Below are 21,081 nucleotides of genomic sequence, written 5' to 3'. Positions count from 1 at the left end.
TGCCATGTGATTTTTATAATAAAAATATAAAGTAAAATATAAATGGAATCTTGCTTGATCTTCTTTGAGTAATGACAATTACAATTCAAGTCATAAAACTAATTGATACAAAGTTATCATAGGCCTAGTTCGTATTTGGGTTTTCAAAATTAACCCAACCAAATCAATTGTCACTTCATTCCCCCTCTCATCCTTCAAATCAATCAAGTCATTAACCAAAATATTAAAATATCATTTATTTTAAATTATAATTATTTATTTTATTTATATATATCAATATCCTTTAAGTCTTTTTACCAAAAAAACATCATCATTTCCTCAAAATTATCACCAATTATTACCAATAATCATTTTTCTCTCTTTCCAGATTATTTAAATAATCTGGACCGAACAAGTCCATAATATAATACAATGAATAACAAAAAAATAAAATAAAGATAAATTATAGGCACTAAAACCAATATGAATCATAACCCTCAAAATGTTAAGATTTGTCTTCATATTCCGGGGAATATCATAGTTAACCTTAGTACTAAGAAGTTTGTGTTTCTCTTTACTATTTGAATTTGTTCTGCTTTGCATTATTCTTTCTTTCACTTCTCTAATAATCTTGAATGACTTTTTCAATTTTACCGACCATTGCCTCGTCCACATCTATGTAATTCTAGAATTTCTTAATGAGATTGTTTGTTGAGAGAACCAATCGGACGGTCTAGTTTTCAATTAGTAGAACCTTTTGTGCTATTTTTGTTTCTTTAATTTTTACAAAAGATGTCTTTAATTTTACAAAATATAATATATTTGATTAGTTGAAACAATTCACAAGGCAACTTTTCATTCTTTATTACTAGTTGGAGTATGACATAATGTTTGGTATGTGCTACACAAATTGCTCATATTTGATTTGATAGAATGATTGAACAATATTTCGATTAGAATTAAACTAACTTTATTAATTAAATGAAAATGAAAATTTAAGTAATAAATTGAATGAAATTTAATCTAAATAAATATAAATTTACATCAAATTTAACAAAATGAAATGTCAAGAGCGTAGAAGTATCCTTTAATGAATTACTAACCATTGGACTGATCAATCAATTTTATGTGTTTTAATTTATATATATATATATATATATATATATATATATATATATATATATATATATATATATATATATATATATATATATATATATATATATATATATATCACTAACTTTTTAGACATCATTATCCATCGTCATCTCTCTAGAATTTTAAAGGATAATTCTCTTGGATCTTTTTTTTAAACTCGGGTGATTGACTCAGGTACTTGTCAAATTCGTTGTGTATTGATTTCAGAGTTAAATGTGTTTATGGGTTAGAGATTAGTATAATCTGAAAACAAAAAGTGAAAGTGTGGAACACAGCGTTCTCAACAAAAATAAAATAAAAATTAATATGTAGAAATAAGAATATAACTTTCATTATTTGAATTTATTTGAACTACTTTACTCATTCTTGTGTTAATTATAACTCCACTTTTGAAATTAAAAAAAAAAAATCAGAACTTATGTTCACGAAATTAGTTAGTACCGGAAAAAAATGGCTTTCATATTTTTGACTTGTTAACTTATTCTCTATCTTAAATATGGACTTTTTTTTATTTATTTATTCTTAGATTTAAGTGAGACTTAAGTTAGACTTTATAACACTTAGAACGGAATAAAATGACAAATAAAGTGTGAAAATTTCTTTCTAAAATAAGTTAAAGTCATGTATTTTTATCCTTGTAATAAAGCACAACTCCCTTTTGAAAAAGTCTCTTTTCAAAAAGTGTTTTAATGCTTAATATTTTCTTTTCTTAATTTTGCAACAAAAAAAATAGGTGGCATCTCTTGAAGTTAAAACATTTTAATAAGTCATGAATTATTTATTTAATTATTTTAAAATAATTCAAAGACTTATCTATTTATTATATTATATTTTTTTGGAAAAAAAAATAGAGCATAATTTTAGAACATGTACAAAAATGTTGGAATTTCTATCATTGTTAGGTTGATTATCGGATTGAAAATACGTGATGACTTTTGAAAATAAGGCAAGAGTGGCTTAAATTTTGATAGGGTCATCCTTACCATCTCGACGGAGGTGTTGTCGAGGTCTACTGTTTCATCAACATGGGTCGACACTCGACACTATCAATCTTCTTGTGAAGCTCAAACCCAATCTTCTTTGTGTGCATTTTGGTTAGGAATTTCTTGTATTTATTAGGTATTCTTGAAGTCTTTTGTTTTTTTATTAGGCTCCTTTAATTTTGTCGTTGTTTTAAATTTAAAGTTTTCTACAAAATGAGGAAATAAACATTTCGTCTAGTGTGTTAAAATGAATATATTACTCAAAGTCTCAAAGTATGCCTTTGTTACTTTCAATTTACTGCATTTGTATTGTTGGATAGACATGTTACATGATAAGATAAGAATGTTTATTTGTTACTTCCAATCTATTTAATATATTCATGAGTCGGTCAATCATTCTATGTATAGACATATATTAAAGACCGGATTACAAATTGATATTTTAATGCTCTTCTACAATATGCACCATTTATTTTGTGGGGACTGAAATTTGAGGATAAAACGTCATTTTAAGTTTGGTCATCGTGCAATAATGTAATAAAGAAACATAGAGAAAATAGCCAAAAGAGAAGAGCAAGGTAGGAAAAAATTATGGCCACTCTATTAAGAGGAATTGGTCCCCCATTTTGTACGATTTAACCTTTAGCTTTAAGGTGGCGAAAGTTAATTGATTAATTCAAACTAATTTAAGCTATTAGGGAAACTCAAGTGACAATTAATTTATTTAGAAGGCTAAATGTCTCATATTCGTATTAGAAACGCTTTTATTTTTTAAAAAAATTATGACTACGAACTACGAAGGACCGTGCTAGATAAAAAAATCCGAATATTCATTAGTGTTCAATAGAACAAGAGACTCAAAATGATAGAGTCATGTAGTGAAATGTTTGTGTCATATTTTATTTTACACATTATTCAAAACAATTTTTTTCTTCATGTTCATGAGTAATTTTAGTTCGTCATATTATCATCTCACTTGTAGGATTCAAGGTCAAAAAATTTGAATTCTTTAATATTGATTGAAATCATCATAATCCAACAAACAGATCAGGTTAAAATTGCCCATTGAGTTTGAGGGACTGCAAATCCATTGAGTTATTAGAGCCTTTATCGTGGGTTTAGAAGCAAAGCAACAAACATGATAATGCAAAGGGAAGTATCCAAAATTATTTACCTTTGTGTCAAATCCAAAAGTCCTCAGCAAATATTATATATTATATATATATCCATTAGTTTGAATTGATTGTGCAACTAATTTGTTACATTTTTAATTAAATAATATTTTTATAAATTTCTTAAACCAATAACAAAAACTTATTCTCTCTACTAAATTTAGAAAGTTAACTAGATCGATATAGATATAGGCATCATCATCACTTACAACTTAAAAGATGTTTCTAATGACATTCGAGCAAACTCTTGCCATTAAACTATTTTAGTGGGTTAATAATTAAAATATATTATATTTTTATTTAGATAATTAGTTTTATTTTATATTTTTAATTAAATAAAATTAGCATCACACCCCACTATCATGTCCCGTTTTATTAAGAAAACTACTACAAATCCCACAATCTACATGACCCACACTTCAACTTAAAATTATTTTTATTGAGGATTGAAGATCACTCTTACCAATTGAGCTAATATAAGGATTAATAACAAAAAAAAAATGTTTTTTAAATAAGACAATTACATCATTCTTTTTTTAACGGTTCATACAAAATGATATAAATGAGAGTCGTTTAACATTAACGACAAAAACATTGCAAAATTGAAAAAAAAACATTTAAAAGAAAGCACAACACAAAATAGTAATCAATGATCAAACAAAAATCAAATTTTAACGAGCACAGAGATTTTCAATAAAACCAATGAGTTCCTCGACTTTCTCAATTGGTTTACCCAATAAAACCTCCCCGATTGTCATAATAATATAATTATGAATTAAAAGAATTAGTCCATAACAATTGTATCCTTTTTTAAATGTGAAATATATGGATATGAAATAGGTATGCTAACCTAGACTTGGGTATTGTAATACCCCAAACCCATAACCCAAACTTGGGTATTGTAATAACTAAGGGTTAGGGCAGACCCACCTTAGGACAGTCCAATGTCTCACTTAAAAAGAAAAAATCTTAGCGCCAGTAAATATGGTTGATTTGTAAAACCTAAATAATTTCATTAAACATTTTTATAGTATAGAAAATATCATGGAGCTAGTTTGAAAGTACTTTTTGGATTTTGAATTTGGATATGAGATAATGCATAATTTCACATATTGTTGAGATGAGATAGATGTAGATATAAGAAAAGTTATTTTTAAAGAAATTTATAATTAGTTTTCATTTAGATCTAAACTGAGATGTAAGAAAATAAAATTCCCTGTTAGATTAGGATGGCTCTTGAAGACTAAGTGTTGTCTAAATGCCTGGTATTCAAAATATTCATATAAAAAAATAAAAAATACATCATTGTATTTAATTTTGTGCTCTTCACTATGAGTACTAAATATTTGTTTAAATATGATTAATAAAACCCATTATATGAAATACATTATTAAGGAGATTATATTGAGATCACAATTATAGAGCACTTATTTATATTATATGTAATTATTATACATGATAAGTTCTTTAATTTGGATCAAACTACAGTTCCTATAATACATAATATAATGTTAATGTTTAAAAATAACATGATGTGCACTTGTTAAAAGTTAATCAGTTAAAAATCTTACTATATCACATTATCTCTTTAGAAAGAAAAAGATTAAAAAAGAAAAGAAAAAAAAGGAGTCATTTTCTTTGTGGATCATTCAATCCTTTTTAGCATTGTAGGGTGTCTCATTCCACTGCCCCCAGATTTGAATTGATTTGTATTTGACGCGACATTGTTTAATAGGAATATATTTGTAAACTTTAATTTTTGTAATCCGAAAAATACTATTAAGGAAGGATGTGTTTGGTAACATGAAATTGGAATTAGAATTAGAATTGAAATGTAATTGGAATGGTCAAATTCCAAGTCTTGATAGACCTTTAATATTAATAATTGGAATTAAAATTGAAATTAGAATTTCAATAGTGTAATTTTATAATTCTCAATTCCATTTTTTAAGTCGGAATTGTAATTCAAAATTTTATTTTTTTATGTTTTTTCAAACAAAATAACTTATTATTTTATCATTTAAAACACAATTAAAGTTTTCGATCGATAATATATTTTTGGAATTTAGGATGTTAAAATATTGAACTGATGTCATATTTTTATATATATATTTTTTTTTAATTTAGTAAGTTAATATCTAAACTATATATATTAATTTAAAAATTAAAATGTTGAACCGATATTTTATTTTTGAATTTAAAAGTTAAAATGTTGAACCGGTATTTTTTTTTAATAAAAATCAAAATCTAAAAAAAAATTGACCTTTGAACTTGTATAAAACCAATATTTTAATAAAAATATATCATATTTATTAAAATTATTTTTATTATATTCTTTTTTTACGAACACAATGATGGAGATTAAATTACAATTTTATAGTTTTCTTAAACATATGAATTGAATTGTAATTTAATGTTAATTCTCATGAAATTGAAATTAGAATTTTATTACCAATTCTATTTCAAATTTTACTCATCCAAACATACCTTTAGTTTAGTTGGAGATGAATCATTTATTATTGCTTATATCTTCAATTGTCTTTTATAATCAATTTTTAGTCCATATCTTCTTAATAACAAAATATATAAAGTTATCGTGAAGTTCTTTTTCCAATAAATTAAGAGGAATATAACTTATATTTTAGTTGTACGTTGTCTCCTACACGTATTCTCGTCATTTGTTTTATGAGTTTCTCAATAATAAAATAAATAAATAATAATCATATATAAGTTATCACTTTACATGGCATTTTTTTACCTTATTACTAATAGTAAAAACAATTTTCATCAACCTAACACTATTTGATTGATTTCTTCAACTTCAATTTGCTTTGAAAAATTAAATGATTATTGAATATCATACACTCTAATTTCAAATTTTACAAATTTGGGTATTAACATCTAGATTCTATTTTATAGATATTACTTTGTATTATTTTATTTTTATAATATTAAAAATAATCATTATTATAATCATTTAGCTCAAATGACTAACTTATTCATTAAATAAGGTATTATTCAGAATTTAGTTTTGTAGGATTAACTCTTACAACAATTCAGAATTGGATTTGTTGCACTCCATAAAAGAGCTTAAGATTTGAAAAAAAAAGCCCTATATGAAGGCCCCAAATTATCCCCATCAAACAGGCCCATAAAGAAAAAAAAGACAAAGTTTCAACACTTGTACATATTTATATATCTATAATAATAATGTCTGTTCTTTTGTTTTCCATTTTTCAACCTTGAGCGATTTCTCAACAGCTTCAGCATTCAGGTAAATACGCTTCAAAATCAAAATATGCATGTGTAGTAGATTATCGATTCGTGTTATTTAACCTTGTAATTTCACTCATGATCGATTGAATTTTTAGAATTCCTTCGATTCTGCAATTTTCAATCTGTCATGTTCTCATCATTTTGGTTACTGGGGAATGAAATTAAATGATTACTTGAATTTCTAGCTCACTAATCCTGTATTTTGTTCTCTTGAATCATTAAAATAGTTTAAAAAATGTTTTCTGTTCTTTTCAGCTTTGAAATAGTGTGTTGGATCTTCTTTAGGAACTTTTGGATATGGCTTCGTCTACTCTTATCTGTGACACAGAGCAGTGGAAAGACCTAAAGGTAAACTACATTAGATCTTTGTATTGTTTTTTCTCAATGTTTTGCATTTCAGAGATGAAAGACTGTCTTTTTGTTCTTTTTTTATTCGGTGCAGTCTCATGTGGAGGATGTTAAGAAAACCCACCTGCGTGAGTTGATGAATGATGCCAATAGATGCAAATCGATGTTTACGTAAGATACGATGACCCGAATTCTTTAAAAAAAAGAAAGCTATTGTGATATCTTGTTGCCTAATTGTCATAATCTACAGAGAGTTTGATGGCTTAGTTTTGGACTATTCAAGGCAGTCTGCAACTCTTGAAACGATGGATAAGCTGTTCAAGTTGACACATGTTTGTGAAATACTACTCTTGTTGTGTTGTTGTTTATGGATCTGTTTTCAATACAGAAACAAAAAATAAATTTCTGAATTTTGTATCTAAAACATTTTCATATACAAAAACAATAAGTGTTTCACTTTTGTTGTGTCTTATAGGCATCAGGTCTTAAACAAAAGATTGATAGGATGTTCAATGGGGAACATGTAAGTGTGTATGTAGTATACATAACTTAAGTGCTTTATTATTCCAAGGCACTTAATTTTTTGTTTTATTAGATTAACAGTACGGAAGGCAGAGCTGTCCTCCATTTCTCTCTTCGTGCTCCTAGAGATGCAGTTATCCAGGCTGATGGAAAGAATGTTGTTACTGATGTTTGGCAAGTTCTCGACAAAATAAAGGATTTTTCTGAGAAAATTCGAAGTGGCTCATGGGTAATGTTTCTTGGGATGTTGTGTTGTGTTCTTTCTGACGTTGAGCTAATGGTACATGGAAAAATGTTAGGTTGGAGCGACGGGAAAACAATTAAAGGATGTGATTGCTGTTGGCATTGGTGGTAGTTTTCTTGGTCCTCTGTTTGTACACACTGCACTTCAAACAGGTTGGTTTTTTACTCTCAAGGAAATTACAACTTCCATATTACCACCTTTGGTTCTTCAAGTTTGATATTCATGGCAACTTGCAGATCAGGAAGCTATTGGATTTTCGAAAGGACGTCAGCTACGCTTGTAAGTTTATAAATCTTTACATAGCTGATTTTTTTTTTCTGTATTTGCCTATCTAGAGAAATTCTCTAAAACCCCAATGAAATGAATTTACCTGCCGATTCTAACAAGTTTTTTTGTGTGTATGTTATCTCCCTTTTAAGTGTATCTCGTCACGGTAGTAAACTAATATGAGTTATCCACTTAAATAAAAATATTATTTTCTCAAAAAGTACTAGTCTCTATTTGATATGGTGATGTGAAAACATTTTTTTATATCAGCTTTTGCTGTTTTGTTAGTTATCTTAAACTGATAGTTCTTTTGAATTGTGTTTACAGCCTCGCAAATGTTGATCCAGTTGATGTTGCTAAAAGTATTGCAGGATTAAATCCTGAAACTACACTAGGTAATCTGAAAATTTTCGTCAACCAGTTCATAGAGTTCTTTCTTTGATAATTCAAAGGTTTGTAGGGCTCTTCTTTATATATTACATAATCCCTAAAGTAGTTTGCTCTGGAAAAAAAAGAGTTCGAATTTCAACCAAGTTTACTGTTACAAGTTAGTGGCTTAAGTCAACGTAAAGATCAACTTCATCAACGGTGTGAACTTATCAAGAGCTTTTTTGATGTGGGTTATTTGTGATTATTTTGAAATAACGCACTATCCAATTACTAATCAACTTATCAATCACATCATTCGAATCATCAACCAAAATATCCTCTTTTTTAAAAAAAAAATTGTTAGTTAATTCATTATATATTATACTCAAATATATTGTTTTCAAATATATTGTTTTCGAATCATCAACCAAATATATCCTCTTTTTATTATACTCAAATATATTGGGTAATAACGCACTATCCCTATTGTTTTTTACTCAAATAACGCCAAATAACATGGTTTTCATAAACTACACTAAACAAGGTTTTTTGAAATAACCACGTGGTTATTCAAATAACCCAGATCAAACAAGGCCCAAATTAGCCCTCAAAGTTTATTATGTTATTTACTTTCTCCTATGTACTTATGCTAACTATACATTTTGGTGATTAAATCGGTGTTAAAAAAAGGTGTTTACCATAAAGAAGCCAGTTAAAGAGAGTTCATAAATAAGGCATTCGTGAGAGTACCTCTAACTATGAATAGAGGTTGCTAGCTCAAAGGAAATATTTTTAGTGAAGAACTGTAATACACTCAGGCCCTCATCTGATTCTCTCTTCACACGTCTAAATTCTCTAAAATTCAATCAATTGTTACATTACATAGTTGATTGAATTTTTTTTTACTTAATATGCAGTTGTGGTAGTATCAAAGACTTTTACGACAGCAGAAACAATGTTGAATGCTCGTACATTGAGGGAATGGATTTCATCTTCCCTGGGGTAAAATTTTGTATACATCCCTTCTTTTCCCATCATAGTAGAGTTGACGTGGCATATGGGTTTAGTATGTATTATTCATCTTGATGCAATTGTAATCTTAAATATTGGACAATGTCTGCTTGTAATTTTGCAGGCTTGATGCTATTGCCAAGCATATGGTTGCTGTTAGCACCAATCTTAAGGTACAATCAAACCCCAATTCCATCTGTTTGATTGTACTTAAAAAAAAAATCTTTCAAAAAGAGATACGTTTTTTTATATTTATATAGTAGTTGTATATTTTCAATTGTTGCCCTTGCCTCTTAATTCATCTCTCCATCAATAATTGTGTGCCACATAAATTTTTCCTCTGTACATTTCTTATTTCTTGTTCTGCTATGTAGATTTGTAATAACATGTACAGCCTGGTTTGATGAATGGTTATTTGGATTTAATACACATAACCCCTTATCCCATCTTCAATCACTTCATCAACTAATTTAAAATACCCTTACTTTATTTTTATACAATTTTAAAATATTGAATAGAAGAAGGATATTTAAGTAATTTATCTCAAATAACCCAAAATTATCCACTTTTTCATCCAACAAAGTTTATATCTTCTTCAAATGATCAGATTATTTAGGAAAAAACCTACATCAAAGAAGTTCTACATTTTGTTAGTTTAGCCACCTATAGGATTTGTCTGATCTGGGGTTATTTGAATAACCAACCGGTTATTTTTAAATAATCTTGTTTGGTGTAAGAAGTGGGTTATGGGTAAAATGACCACAATGTCCTATTATTTAATATTTTAAAATGTTATAAATGATTGATATGATGGTAGGTTATTTGAACATAATCCCAAATAACCCACATCAGACAAGGCCATAGCTAATGTACTCATGTATTTATTGTTAATTATGGACCACTTCTTGTATTTTGTTCATCTCTGATTTTGATTAAGTTGTTGCTTATGATGTATGATACAGCTTGTCAAAGAGTTTGGCATAGATCCTATTAACGCTTTTGCTTTCTGGGACTGGGTTGGTGGCCGTTATAGTGGTAAAACGATGATTCTTGTGAAGAGAATTTTGCTCCATTTCTGCTAAACAAGAAGTGATATCAGCTAACTTCCTGTTATTTTGTCATACGTCTGCAGTTTGCAGTGCTGTTGGAGTATTGCCCTTGTCTCTTCAATATGGCTTCACACTTGTGGAGAAGTACTATAAATAAACCTTGTTTCTCATGTTTCATAGAGTTAATATATGGCTTTGTGACTTAAAGAGGCTACCCAGCATCACGGGGAACTTCATTTATTGAAAATAAAGACATCAGTCTTAAAAAGCCGAATTCTAATTATTAATGCCTTTGTTATACTCTTGGTTTCATATGATTGGAATTTTGATCTATTTGGTTTATGGGTTGGGTGTCAAAAGAGAAAAGTCTGGGCTAAAAATAATTGAAATAGTGGAAGGTATGAAGGTCACACCTATCCACCAGGGTAGTTTAAGTGAAAGAGTCTTCACATAAGAGGTTAAGGTCTCATGTTCGGTTCTCACTAAGAATGCTCTGATTCAAGTTGGAGGTCATGGATGTGTGTTTTCGTGCTAGCCTCCTTGAAGGAATAAACCCTTAGTGGCAACAAAAAATGAGAGAAGGAAATGTCACACCAGATTAGATTCCAGAAAACGGAATCAAATGAGTACTTGTATTCTAAAAGACAAAAAAACACCACCAAAAGATCCAAAACAAACAAGATAAATAGAAAAAAATTACAGGAAACACAATTAATAAAATACATGGGATTGTAGAATGTCCTAGAGTTTGATCAAATTAAACAAAACTTTTGCTTTAGGTCAATATTGACAGGTTTACTTTCAACCTTCTTTTCAGGTTCCTGAAGGGAGCTTCAAGTGTTGATCAGCATTTTCAATCAACTCCCTTTGAGAAAAATATTCCTGTGTGTACTCCTGCAGTGAACATCTGTTCAATTTTTTATTTTATTTTTAAATTGGTTGTCCATCTACTTGATCACATCAAATGTGGTGCTGGTTTTCAATTTGTTCAATATGTTACTCTCATTTATGTAGGTGCTTTTAGGATTATTGAGCGTATGGAATGTCTCGTTCTTAGGATATCCTGCAAGAGTGAGTACTTGCTTATTCTAATTTTTCTCTTCTGAAATATGTTTCCCTTATATAGTCAAAACTTCTGAAACATTATAGGCCATCTTACCTTACTCTCAAGCCCTGGAGAAGTTTGCTCCTCATATCCAACAGGCATGTTTACCTAACATCACATCTCGTATTTTTCTTTTTCTTTACCCTTTTATGACATGTTCAAAAGAATCCTTATTTAGGTGAGCATGGAAAGTAATGGTAAGGGAGTATCGATAGATGGTGTACCTCTTCCCTTTGAGGCTGGTGAAATTGATTTTGGTGAGCCAGGAACAAATGGTCAACATAGTTTCTACCAATTAATTCATCAGGTAAGTAATTTAAAAAGCTGACACTATTCCAGATTCAATACTATTTCATTCATTATTCCAAATAATACATGCTCTTACTACTTATAAGCTACTAACCCATAAGGGCCATAACCCTGTACCACTACTAATTATCTTATCACCCTTATAGTACTACTACTAATATATCCTACTATCCCCTCTTCTAGCCTAGCGGCAATAAAAAGTGAATGTTAACCCTAAGTTCCTGGGTTCAAGCCCGTCAGGCGCGCGCCTGGTTAAATGATTAAGTGTGTTTGCGGGCTACATACGTAATCCGTTGCCCCATTTTTCTAATATATCCTACTATACTGCTACATATACATTGATATTATAGCGGAAACTATCAAAATGAAAGAATTGACGATCATGAATCTATCTATGAGGTTCAGTTTTGATCTACAGAAATTTGGTTTTCTTAATGTAAAAAGATTACTCCATGGATCGTTGGTGTTAGAATCTGGATGTATGCAGTGTGATTAATGACTAAGGGAAGGCATAAAGTTTGATGGACCTGAATTCATTTAAATTATCTTCTTGAATTTGCAGGGCCGTGTAATCCCTTGTGATTTTATTGGTGTTGTGAAGAGTCAGCAGCCTGTTTACCTTCAAGGTACTCGGTTATTACTGTCTTATTTTTTAGTATTCAGCATTCAAAATAGGAATTGTGGAAATTTTCATTTGGAGCAAAAATACCATGTACGAATAAAAGAGAAGAATTACACGTGAACTTTGTTAACAAGATGCAAAATTTGCTATCTGTTTGATTTGTTAACCTAGATAACGGTTCCTTTTACCCAAGTTCTATAATCTCTGCGAGGTTGTCCCTCTTAATGGAATTTGGGCAATCATAATCATTATTTACGTTATAAAGCGAATTTAATTTAACATATGTTTGATTTTGTATCTTATTAATGCAAATTTATTTGTAATTTTATTCTTTGATTAGTAGTATATGGCCATTGTTGCTCTTTCATGTATAAAGAAAGTTTCCTTTTTTTTCCTTGAAATAACCTTTAGAGTTTAGACCAACGATGTTCTTGTACAGTGTATAATATTTGTTCCATGGGATTTGTATTGCAGGTGAAGTGGTAAGTAACCACGATGAGCTCATGTCTAACTTCTTTGCACAACCAGATGCACTGGCATACGGAAAGGTAATATTCCTATTTTCACCATGATCATAACAATAATTCTTACATTTTTACTTTCGACTTGATTACTCATTCTTTTGTTCGGTCCAAATGAGAGAGTGTTCTTTAATGAAAACATGATAAAATAGAAGAACAAAGACAAGTGAGGGGAAAAGAACAGATGATATTCAAGTATTCAACAAAGGATCTAAATTTATTAGTTGAAACATGACTATTTTTTGCTGTTATATTAATGAATTTTTGGAGGTTGAGCAATCTATGAGCAGCCTATTTAGAAAATTTTCAAAGTTAAAGTTCAGATTGAAAGTGATTTTTTTCATTTGATACAAGATTGTTTTCTCATCATGATTCGAATTATAGTGTGATTTTTTTTATTGATTTGGTATAAAAGTTTATTTATGTATTTTTGGCTTCAAGTACAAAGATTTTATTTTCTGAATTCACACATTATTTTATAGATCATTGTGATTTTTCACAAACATAACAAATGCAGAAGATTTTTCCATTTCATGATCCATATCATAAAATGTGATAACAAATAGGCTCTATATTTAATCTATTAGTGTTCCACCTGCTAAAAATCAAAAAGATATATAAACTCCCTTATCAATTATCAGACAGCACAGCAGTTGCAGCAAGAGAATGTCCCTCAGCATCTTATTCCTCACAAGGTGAATATTCTTTTGGTTAACATTCTAATTCTATGCAAAGGTATAAGTCATGAGTTAATGGCAATATTTTCTCTTCCGCAGACTTTTTCTGGCAATCGGCCTTCTCTCAGCATTCTTCTTCCATCACTGACTGCCTACAGTATCGGACAGGTTTGTTTTTTTTTACTCTTTTTCCTTGTCTTTGCATTAGACAGTTTAACTGAAATCACTTTATATGCATCTAACAACTTCATGTTTTAATTTTCTCCATCTATATTTTTTCTGTAAACATGGGTTACTTTATCTCGTTAAGAAGAAATTTGTTTTTCAAATGGAGGATAAATGTATTTTTTTTACCAAAATAGATTCTTACCTTCGTTAATTTCATTAAAACTGCAAAAAAATTGTTTAAAAAACTTTTGGTTCATCACATACTTTTTAACCCTACTTGGTGATTTTGTTGAAGAGCACTACAAGACATATTAAGTACTTCTATTAACTTTGTGATTTGTTTATATTAGTCGTAAAGAAAAAGTAAGAAAATAAAAGAAGAAGAAGAAGATTAAACAAAAAATTATTAAGAATTTTGATTTCTTTCAATAGATCCAATTCCAAACATAGCCTTGTGTAGATCTTTCTTACCCTTTCCTGATATCATTGTGTGTGTTTTTTATCACAGCTTTTAGCAATATATGAGAACAGAGTAGCTGTTCAAGGCTTTATATGGGATATCAACTCTTTTGACCAGTGGGGAGTTGAGTTAGGAAAGGTATATTAGGATAGTTCCTTCATTAACTTCCAATTTTGGTAAAAAAAATTGTCACACTTTGATCATTTTTCAATCTTTTTTACCCCCTCCCCACCTAATGCAGTCATTGGCATCTCAAGTTAGAAAACAACTGAATGCTTCTCGTAAGGGAGAACCAGTGAATGGCTTCAATTTCAGCACCACGACTCTTCTGAATCGATACCTTGAGGTACGCTCAAAAACATTATTATGATCCCGGAAATTAAAGTGATCTAGAAAGTAATCTGAATCATGATTAAGAATGAAAATACTCTCAATTTTAACTTAGAGATTTTCTAAAGGGATCGCGGGCAGTTTCCTCACTGAGATTAGGGTAATGTGATATGAGTTCTTGATATTTATTTCTCATTATCTGGCAGGCTAGTTCCGATGTAGGAAAAGATTCTTCCACGGTTCTTCCTAATATATAAAACAGCTTTTCGGGGTTGAAAGAAATGCCAGCAATTTTGCCAAATAAATTGAGGTTATATTACACTTCCTGAAACTTCATATGTCCTGGTTTTACTTATGGAAATAAGATCAACCCCTAAGAAAGTGGCCATGTTGAGCCTTTGTTGTTTGTTTCATTATTTTGCAATTTTCTTTGAACATTGATGTATTAATCAACTGAATCTCTTGATCTGAATTCAATGAAGCAAGGATGCTTTGGTGTTATTTAATCAATTTGAAAACATAGTTCGGGATTATAAGTAGTTATAAAAAATTTAATGGTTAATTTTCGTATATTTATTAAATATTTTGTAAAGAGCTTGTTTTAGAGTTGGATTTTTTGAGATTTTTAATTAGTTAAATTAATATAATATTTTTTTTATTTAAATTTTAAAAAATAAACTTTAAATATTTTGGTTTATTTGAATTTTCAGGACAGTTTTTTAATTCTTTTTAACTGTATTTGAAAAAAGTGTACCTTGAACCAAATTTAGAGAGACAAAGATTAGTGAAAAAGGTTTTTATTTTTTTGGATGAAAAAAATGTATTTTTTTTATCAATTTTTATGTCATGCTATAGAAAAAAGTTTGATTATTTTTTGAATAAATATGATGATTTCAGTTTTAAAAACAATTTATAGCAAATAAGCTCAATTTAAATAGAAAGTAGATAATGAAAATTAAAACATAAATTAGGATATAAATCATATAAATTTAGAAATACTAATTATTTCTTTTTTCCTGGTTAAGCATAGGGGATATGAAAAAAAATCGGAAAATCGGTAACCCAACCGAATTGATAGTTAAGCGGTTTCATTTTAACGGTTTATTGGTTAATCAGTTCTAGTGTTCCGGTTAAACGGTTCGTTTTACCTAATTTTCTAACGGTTTAATCGGTAAATCGGTAATAATTTAATTATATATTTTTATATTTTATAATTTGTATTAGTTATTTTATAGATAATATTTAATAATCTATAAAAAAAAAAATATTTTTAAATTTTAAATTATAATTTTTATTGAATTACTTTTTAAAAACACTATAATTTTAATTGTGCACCTTTAATTAATATTTTTATTAAGAATTAATTAAACACTAAAAATTTACACCTCCAATTTATAAAATTAAAATAATTATTTTAATTTATTTTTTAAAAAATAAAATCGAAATAATTAACTCTAAAATCAAAACCTAAATAAAACAATTAATAAGATTAATTATTATGATGATTGGAACTAATTAATTAAGGAAAATGGTCAAATAAAATAAATTAAAATTATTTGGGATAAATATTCTACTCATTTTATCACAAAATAATTTTTAAAAATCAAAGAATTAAAATATATAATTTAAGATGAAATGAGGTACCCATTCCATCCAAAAAATTATTTATTTAACCCAAAAATATACAAAAATAAAATAAAATAAAATAATTTTGCAAAATATTTGTAATATTTATTTTTAATATTTTGTGTATTTAAAAAAATTTAAAGCAAATGGGTGAAAGAAAAATCAATTTCAAACAAATCCTTAAGGTTTTAAATAAAAAAATAAAATTCACAATCGGGTGTAACCGAAACTCGGAAAGAAGACTACAACCGAAACTACGACCATTGGATAGGCGCTAAATTTTCATCCAACGCCTTAAGAGTGCCCGCGTAGTCCGATGTAGTCGAAGGAGCGCGCGCCCGCGCTGCACCAGATCAGCTAACGTTCCGTTAGGAAGGTTAGCTGAATCGCAATAGAGCTCACAGAACCGCGACGGAATGCTAACAGACCGCTCTGTGTCTGCATTTTCTCCTAAAACGTTGTCATTTCGTCCTCTGATCATCGTCTTCATCGCGATGTCAGATGGATAACCATCCGTAGCCATCTTTGAATTTTCAAATATAATATTTCGTCATTTTTAAATGGATTTTCTCCGTTCAAAAGGTGAAATGATCACCCTACCACGGTGATCATCTCCCCTACATATAGGATCATAATGATGACATATATTAACAAATAGAATCAAGAACAGTCAAAACAACATTAATGACTTTTGACTGATTCAATCCACTTGAAGCCCTCAACCGACTTCGGGAGGATATAAATAGTCTCCCTCAACAAATCCGAAGCCAAGAGATCCAATCTCCAGCTTCAAATCAAAAGATTTCGAAAATCTGCCATTTAAGCTCAAAACTTCTAATTTTTTGAAATTTCTATATAAGGTTCTAAAGCTTGAATCTGTTGGGTGTGAATGCGATTGAAGTTTGGCCGAGTCCTCTTGTTTATCGATTCCGTTGCACCACTATCTCACACAAAGGAGGCAACCCTCTCACTAGCATCCAAACACCACAAAGGAATTTGACCTCTACCTCCCAACAAGAGAGTAGTATCTATTTATATTATTAGGTAAGTCCAATAAGCGGGTTATTAGAGATTGGGCCACAATGTTGGGCCAACCAATACCCAACAATCTCCACCATTGGCCCAAAACAGTGCAAAACATAATCACAGAATCGCAAGACACATCATCGCCAATTTATTACCACCGAGGCAACAAAGAGAATACCCTAGGTAAACTCGTGTCACAAAGACCAGGGGCAAAGGCACAAAGCATGCGAAAATCACAAAGATCAGACGCAAGAGCACAAAGCATGGGAAAATCACAAAGATCTAACGCAAAAGCACAAAACATGCGAAAATCTCAAAGATCAAATGTAAGTGTTACGCCCTAAATTCCTACTTTCATGCACCTAAATCAAGGCAATTTCGGACATAAATGCGGAAGTTCTAGGGTGCCTATCTGACCCGATCATTGAAAAGGTTGATAGAAAATACGATCCTACGGTCTCGGTCCCTCCTTCCACACACATCTCCAACACCACGCTTCCGCTCCAACTCTTCCTTCACCTGTCATAAAATCCGCTGGCTGGATTCCTACACCACACAAGCATAGTGAGTCTACGGACCCAGCAAGCATTTATAAGAAAACTATTTAAGCCATTGCATCCATGAGGGTTTTTAAGGGTATCTCATCAATCAATCATGTATAGTTGCATACTGAGCACATATTCGGGTCCTTAGCCCGGAGAGCTGATCCTCCGGGGTGGGCATCCCTTCGTCAATTCCTCCAGCCATATTTGAGAGCATCGGACCACCAGAGCTCATCCTGCGTGGCCATCCTCTCGTATCCGTCAATTCCTCCATGATTATCTCATAGATTCCATAGCCCGTAACTCAAAACCATCCTTCTTTAGAAAACCATGGACTTGCAATGAAAACATGCTTTGAAACCATATGCATCGTTTATATAAAATACATGATAAATAGCACTGTGTGGGTTTTAGAAAGCGTATAGAAAGGTACTTGCCTTAGAGTTCCTTGTTTGCGGAATCTTCGGTCGGACCACTCGGCCCTGGGTGCCATCATCCACGGTCGTAGATCTCAGTCAAGACCGTAGATTCCTCGGTCAAGAAAAATGTGATTTTAGGACGTGACAGTAAGAGCACAAAGCATGCGAAAATCACAAAGATCAAACGTAAGAGCACAAAGCATGGGAAAATCACAAAGATCTAACGCAAGAGCACAAAGAATGCGAAAATTACAAAGATCAAACACAAGAGCACAAAGCATGGGAAAATCACAAAGATCTAACGCAAGAGCACAAAGAATGCGAAAATCACAAAGATCAAACGCAAGAGCACAAAGATCTAATGCAAGAGCACAAATATCTAATGCAAGAGCACAAAGCATGCGAGAATCACAAAGATCAGATGCAAGAGCACAAAGAATGCGAAAATCACAAAGATCAAACGCAAGAGCACAAAGTTCTAACGCAAGAGCACAAAGCATGCGAGAATCACAAAGATCAAATGCAAGAGCACAAAGAATGCGAAAATCACAAAGATCAAACGCAAGAGCACAAAGATCTAACCCAAGAGCACAAAGCATGCGAAAATCACAAAGATTAAACGCAAGAGCACAAAGATCTAACGCAAGAGCACAAAGCATGCAAAAATCACAAAGATCAAACGCAAGAGCACAAAGCATGGGAAAATCACAAAGATTGAAGGCAAGATCACAAAGCATGCCATTCCCATAAAAGACGAACCTCAAAGAGTTTTCCCTAAGTCAAAATTTAAAATCCGTTAACACAAAATAAATTTTTCAGCAGGTAGACACTTAGTACCCATATCAGCAGGATTAAATTCTGAAGGAATTTTCTCTAACTTAACAATGCCCTTTTCAACAATATCCCGAATATAATGAAACCTAACATCAATATGTTTAGTTCTATCATGAAAAACATGATTTTTACATAGTTGAATAGCAGATTGACTATCAGAAAACACAACCACATTTTTGTCAAGAAAACCAATTTCAGACAAAACATCCTTAAGCCAAATTGCTTCCTTAAAGGCTTCAGTGGCAGCTACATACTCAGATTCTGTAGTGGATAAAGCAACAATGGGTTGAAGTTGAGACTTCCAACTTATGCAAGAGCCACACAAAGTAAACACATAGGAAGTAGTAGACTTTCTATTATCCCTATCATTAGTGGTTTTTAGATAATGTCAAGCCAACATCAATAGTGGTTTTTAGATATCTCAAAAGCCATTTCAAAGCATTCCAATGAGGAATACCAGGGTTAGACATAAATCTACTCAAGCAACTAACTATATATGCAATATCAGGCCTAGTACTAACCATGAGATACATAACAGACCCTATTGCATTGGAATAAGGCACATTCTTCATTTCAGTTATTTCAGTTTCAGTCTTAGGAGACGGATCCTTACTTAACACAAAATGGGAAGCAAGGGGCACATTCACAGATTTAGCATCAGACATAGAAAATTTACTCAAAATTTTAGCAACATATGCACTTTGATTCAACACAAGAGAAAATTTGGTTCCATCTTTAATGATATTCATGCCCAAAATCTTCTTAGCATCACCTAAGTCTTTCATGTCAAAATTTTCATAAAGCGATTTTTGCACATGCATAACAGACTTCGGACATGGGCTAACAATCAAAATGTCATCCACATACAATAAAAGAAATACAGGCACAAAGTCTATATTTTGAAGTAAAGGCAATGATTAGAAGAACTTCTTTTAAACATCAAAGATTGCATGCACTTATCAAACTTGATATTCCATTGCCTAGGAAATTGTTTTAAACCATACAAGACTTTTTTAACAAACAAACATGATCAGGCAACTGTGGGTCAACAAACCCCTCAGGTTGATGAATATAAATATTCTTATCAAGTTCACCATGTAAGAAAGCAGTAGTAACATCCATTTGTTTAAAATCCCAATCAAAGTGAGCAACTAAAGCAAGCATAATTCTAACAGTAGTGAATTTGACAATAGGAGCGAAAATTTCAGCATAATCTATTCCCTCATTTTGAGTAAATCCCTTGGCTACTAACCTAGCCTTGAATATAAATTTTTCAGACTCTTGTTTCACCTTATACAACCACTTGCAATCCACTAAGGAGCAATTATGAGGTTTAGGAACAAGTTTCCAAGTATCATTGATTCTTAGGGAATTCATCTCATTATTCATAGCAACAATCCATTTAGTAGAAAACTTAGACCTCAAAGCTTCTTTGTAAGAGTTAGGCTCATTACAGTCTAGGGATTCAAACATGTTAAAAGCAAATTTAGACATATTGCAATCATTCAAATTATCATCCCTAAATCTAGAAGGCATTATAACAGTTCTTCTACTTCTATCCTTAGCAAGTTGATAGTCATGCAAATCATCAGACAAATCATTTGAATCAGACAAAATATTTGAATCATGTAAATCATCAATATCATGCACATTATCATGCTCCACCTCATTTGGAGCATTCACATTATGTTCAACAGGTTGATCAAAAACTACAGGCACATGCTCCACCTTATTAGGAGCATCATTAACAGGAGAGGGGGACATAGACAAGCAAGGAAAATCATTCTCATTAAAAACAACATCTCTACTTATCACAATCCTAAGCCCAGGTTCACTCCTATCCCAAAGCCTATAACCTTTTACCCCTTCAGGGTAGCCTAAGAACACACATTTCTTGGACCTAGGCTCTAACTTGTCAACCTTCTGATGCACATAGCCAACACAACCAAAAACTTTCAAGTTGCTCAAATCAAGAGGTTTACCTGAAAACACAAATTCAGGACATTTCCCTCCTAAGGGAACACTAGGGGACCTATTTATTAAATAAGCAGCAGTATGCAAAGC

General features: G+C 30.8%; 1 protein-coding gene across 2 annotated transcripts; it reads left to right on the top strand.

The window, feature by feature from the left end:
• Positions 1–6,506: 6,506 nt before the first annotated feature.
• On the top strand, positions 6,507–15,071 carry LOC124928832 (glucose-6-phosphate isomerase, cytosolic). 2 transcript variants are annotated; one of them, XM_047469085.1, is made up of 24 exons: positions 6,507–6,566; positions 6,854–6,916; positions 7,011–7,087; positions 7,167–7,248; positions 7,392–7,439; positions 7,512–7,667; positions 7,738–7,834; positions 7,919–7,961; positions 8,277–8,344; positions 9,236–9,320; positions 9,454–9,502; positions 10,292–10,364; positions 10,462–10,522; positions 11,196–11,262; positions 11,393–11,449; positions 11,528–11,581; positions 11,662–11,790; positions 12,355–12,418; positions 12,889–12,962; positions 13,577–13,630; positions 13,712–13,780; positions 14,289–14,378; positions 14,482–14,586; positions 14,777–15,071. In XM_047469085.1, exons 2-24 carry the CDS (start codon positions 6,866–6,868, stop codon positions 14,825–14,827), a joined length of 1,704 nt encoding a protein of 567 aa, XP_047325041.1. In that variant the 5' UTR covers positions 6,507–6,566; positions 6,854–6,865; the 3' UTR covers positions 14,828–15,071. The 2 variants fall into 2 exon arrangements, with proteins under 2 accessions (XP_047325041.1, XP_047325040.1); XM_047469084.1 differs by having other exon boundaries at positions 6,511–6,566; positions 6,824–6,916.
• Positions 15,072–21,081: the final 6,010 nt, after the last annotated feature.

This window comes from Impatiens glandulifera, chromosome 3 (genome assembly GCF_907164915.1).
Source record: "Impatiens glandulifera chromosome 3, dImpGla2.1, whole genome shotgun sequence".
Lineage (NCBI taxonomy): Eukaryota > Viridiplantae > Streptophyta > Magnoliopsida > Ericales > Balsaminaceae > Impatiens > Impatiens glandulifera.
This window is presented reverse-complemented; position numbering and strand designations above follow the sequence as displayed.

Excerpts from the sequence above, each read along its gene's own strand:
- LOC124928832 (XM_047469085.1), top strand. The coding sequence starts at position 6,866 with ATGGCTTCGTCTACTCTTATCTGTGACACAGAGCAGTGGAAAGACCTA. Across the intron at positions 7,440-7,511 it reads GGATGTTCAATGGGGAACAT|ATTAACAGTACGGAAGGCAG; the intron begins GTAAGTGTGTAT and ends TTGTTTTATTAG. Across the intron at positions 10,523-11,195 it reads GGCTTCACACTTGTGGAGAA|GTTCCTGAAGGGAGCTTCAA; the intron begins GTACTATAAATA and ends CCTTCTTTTCAG.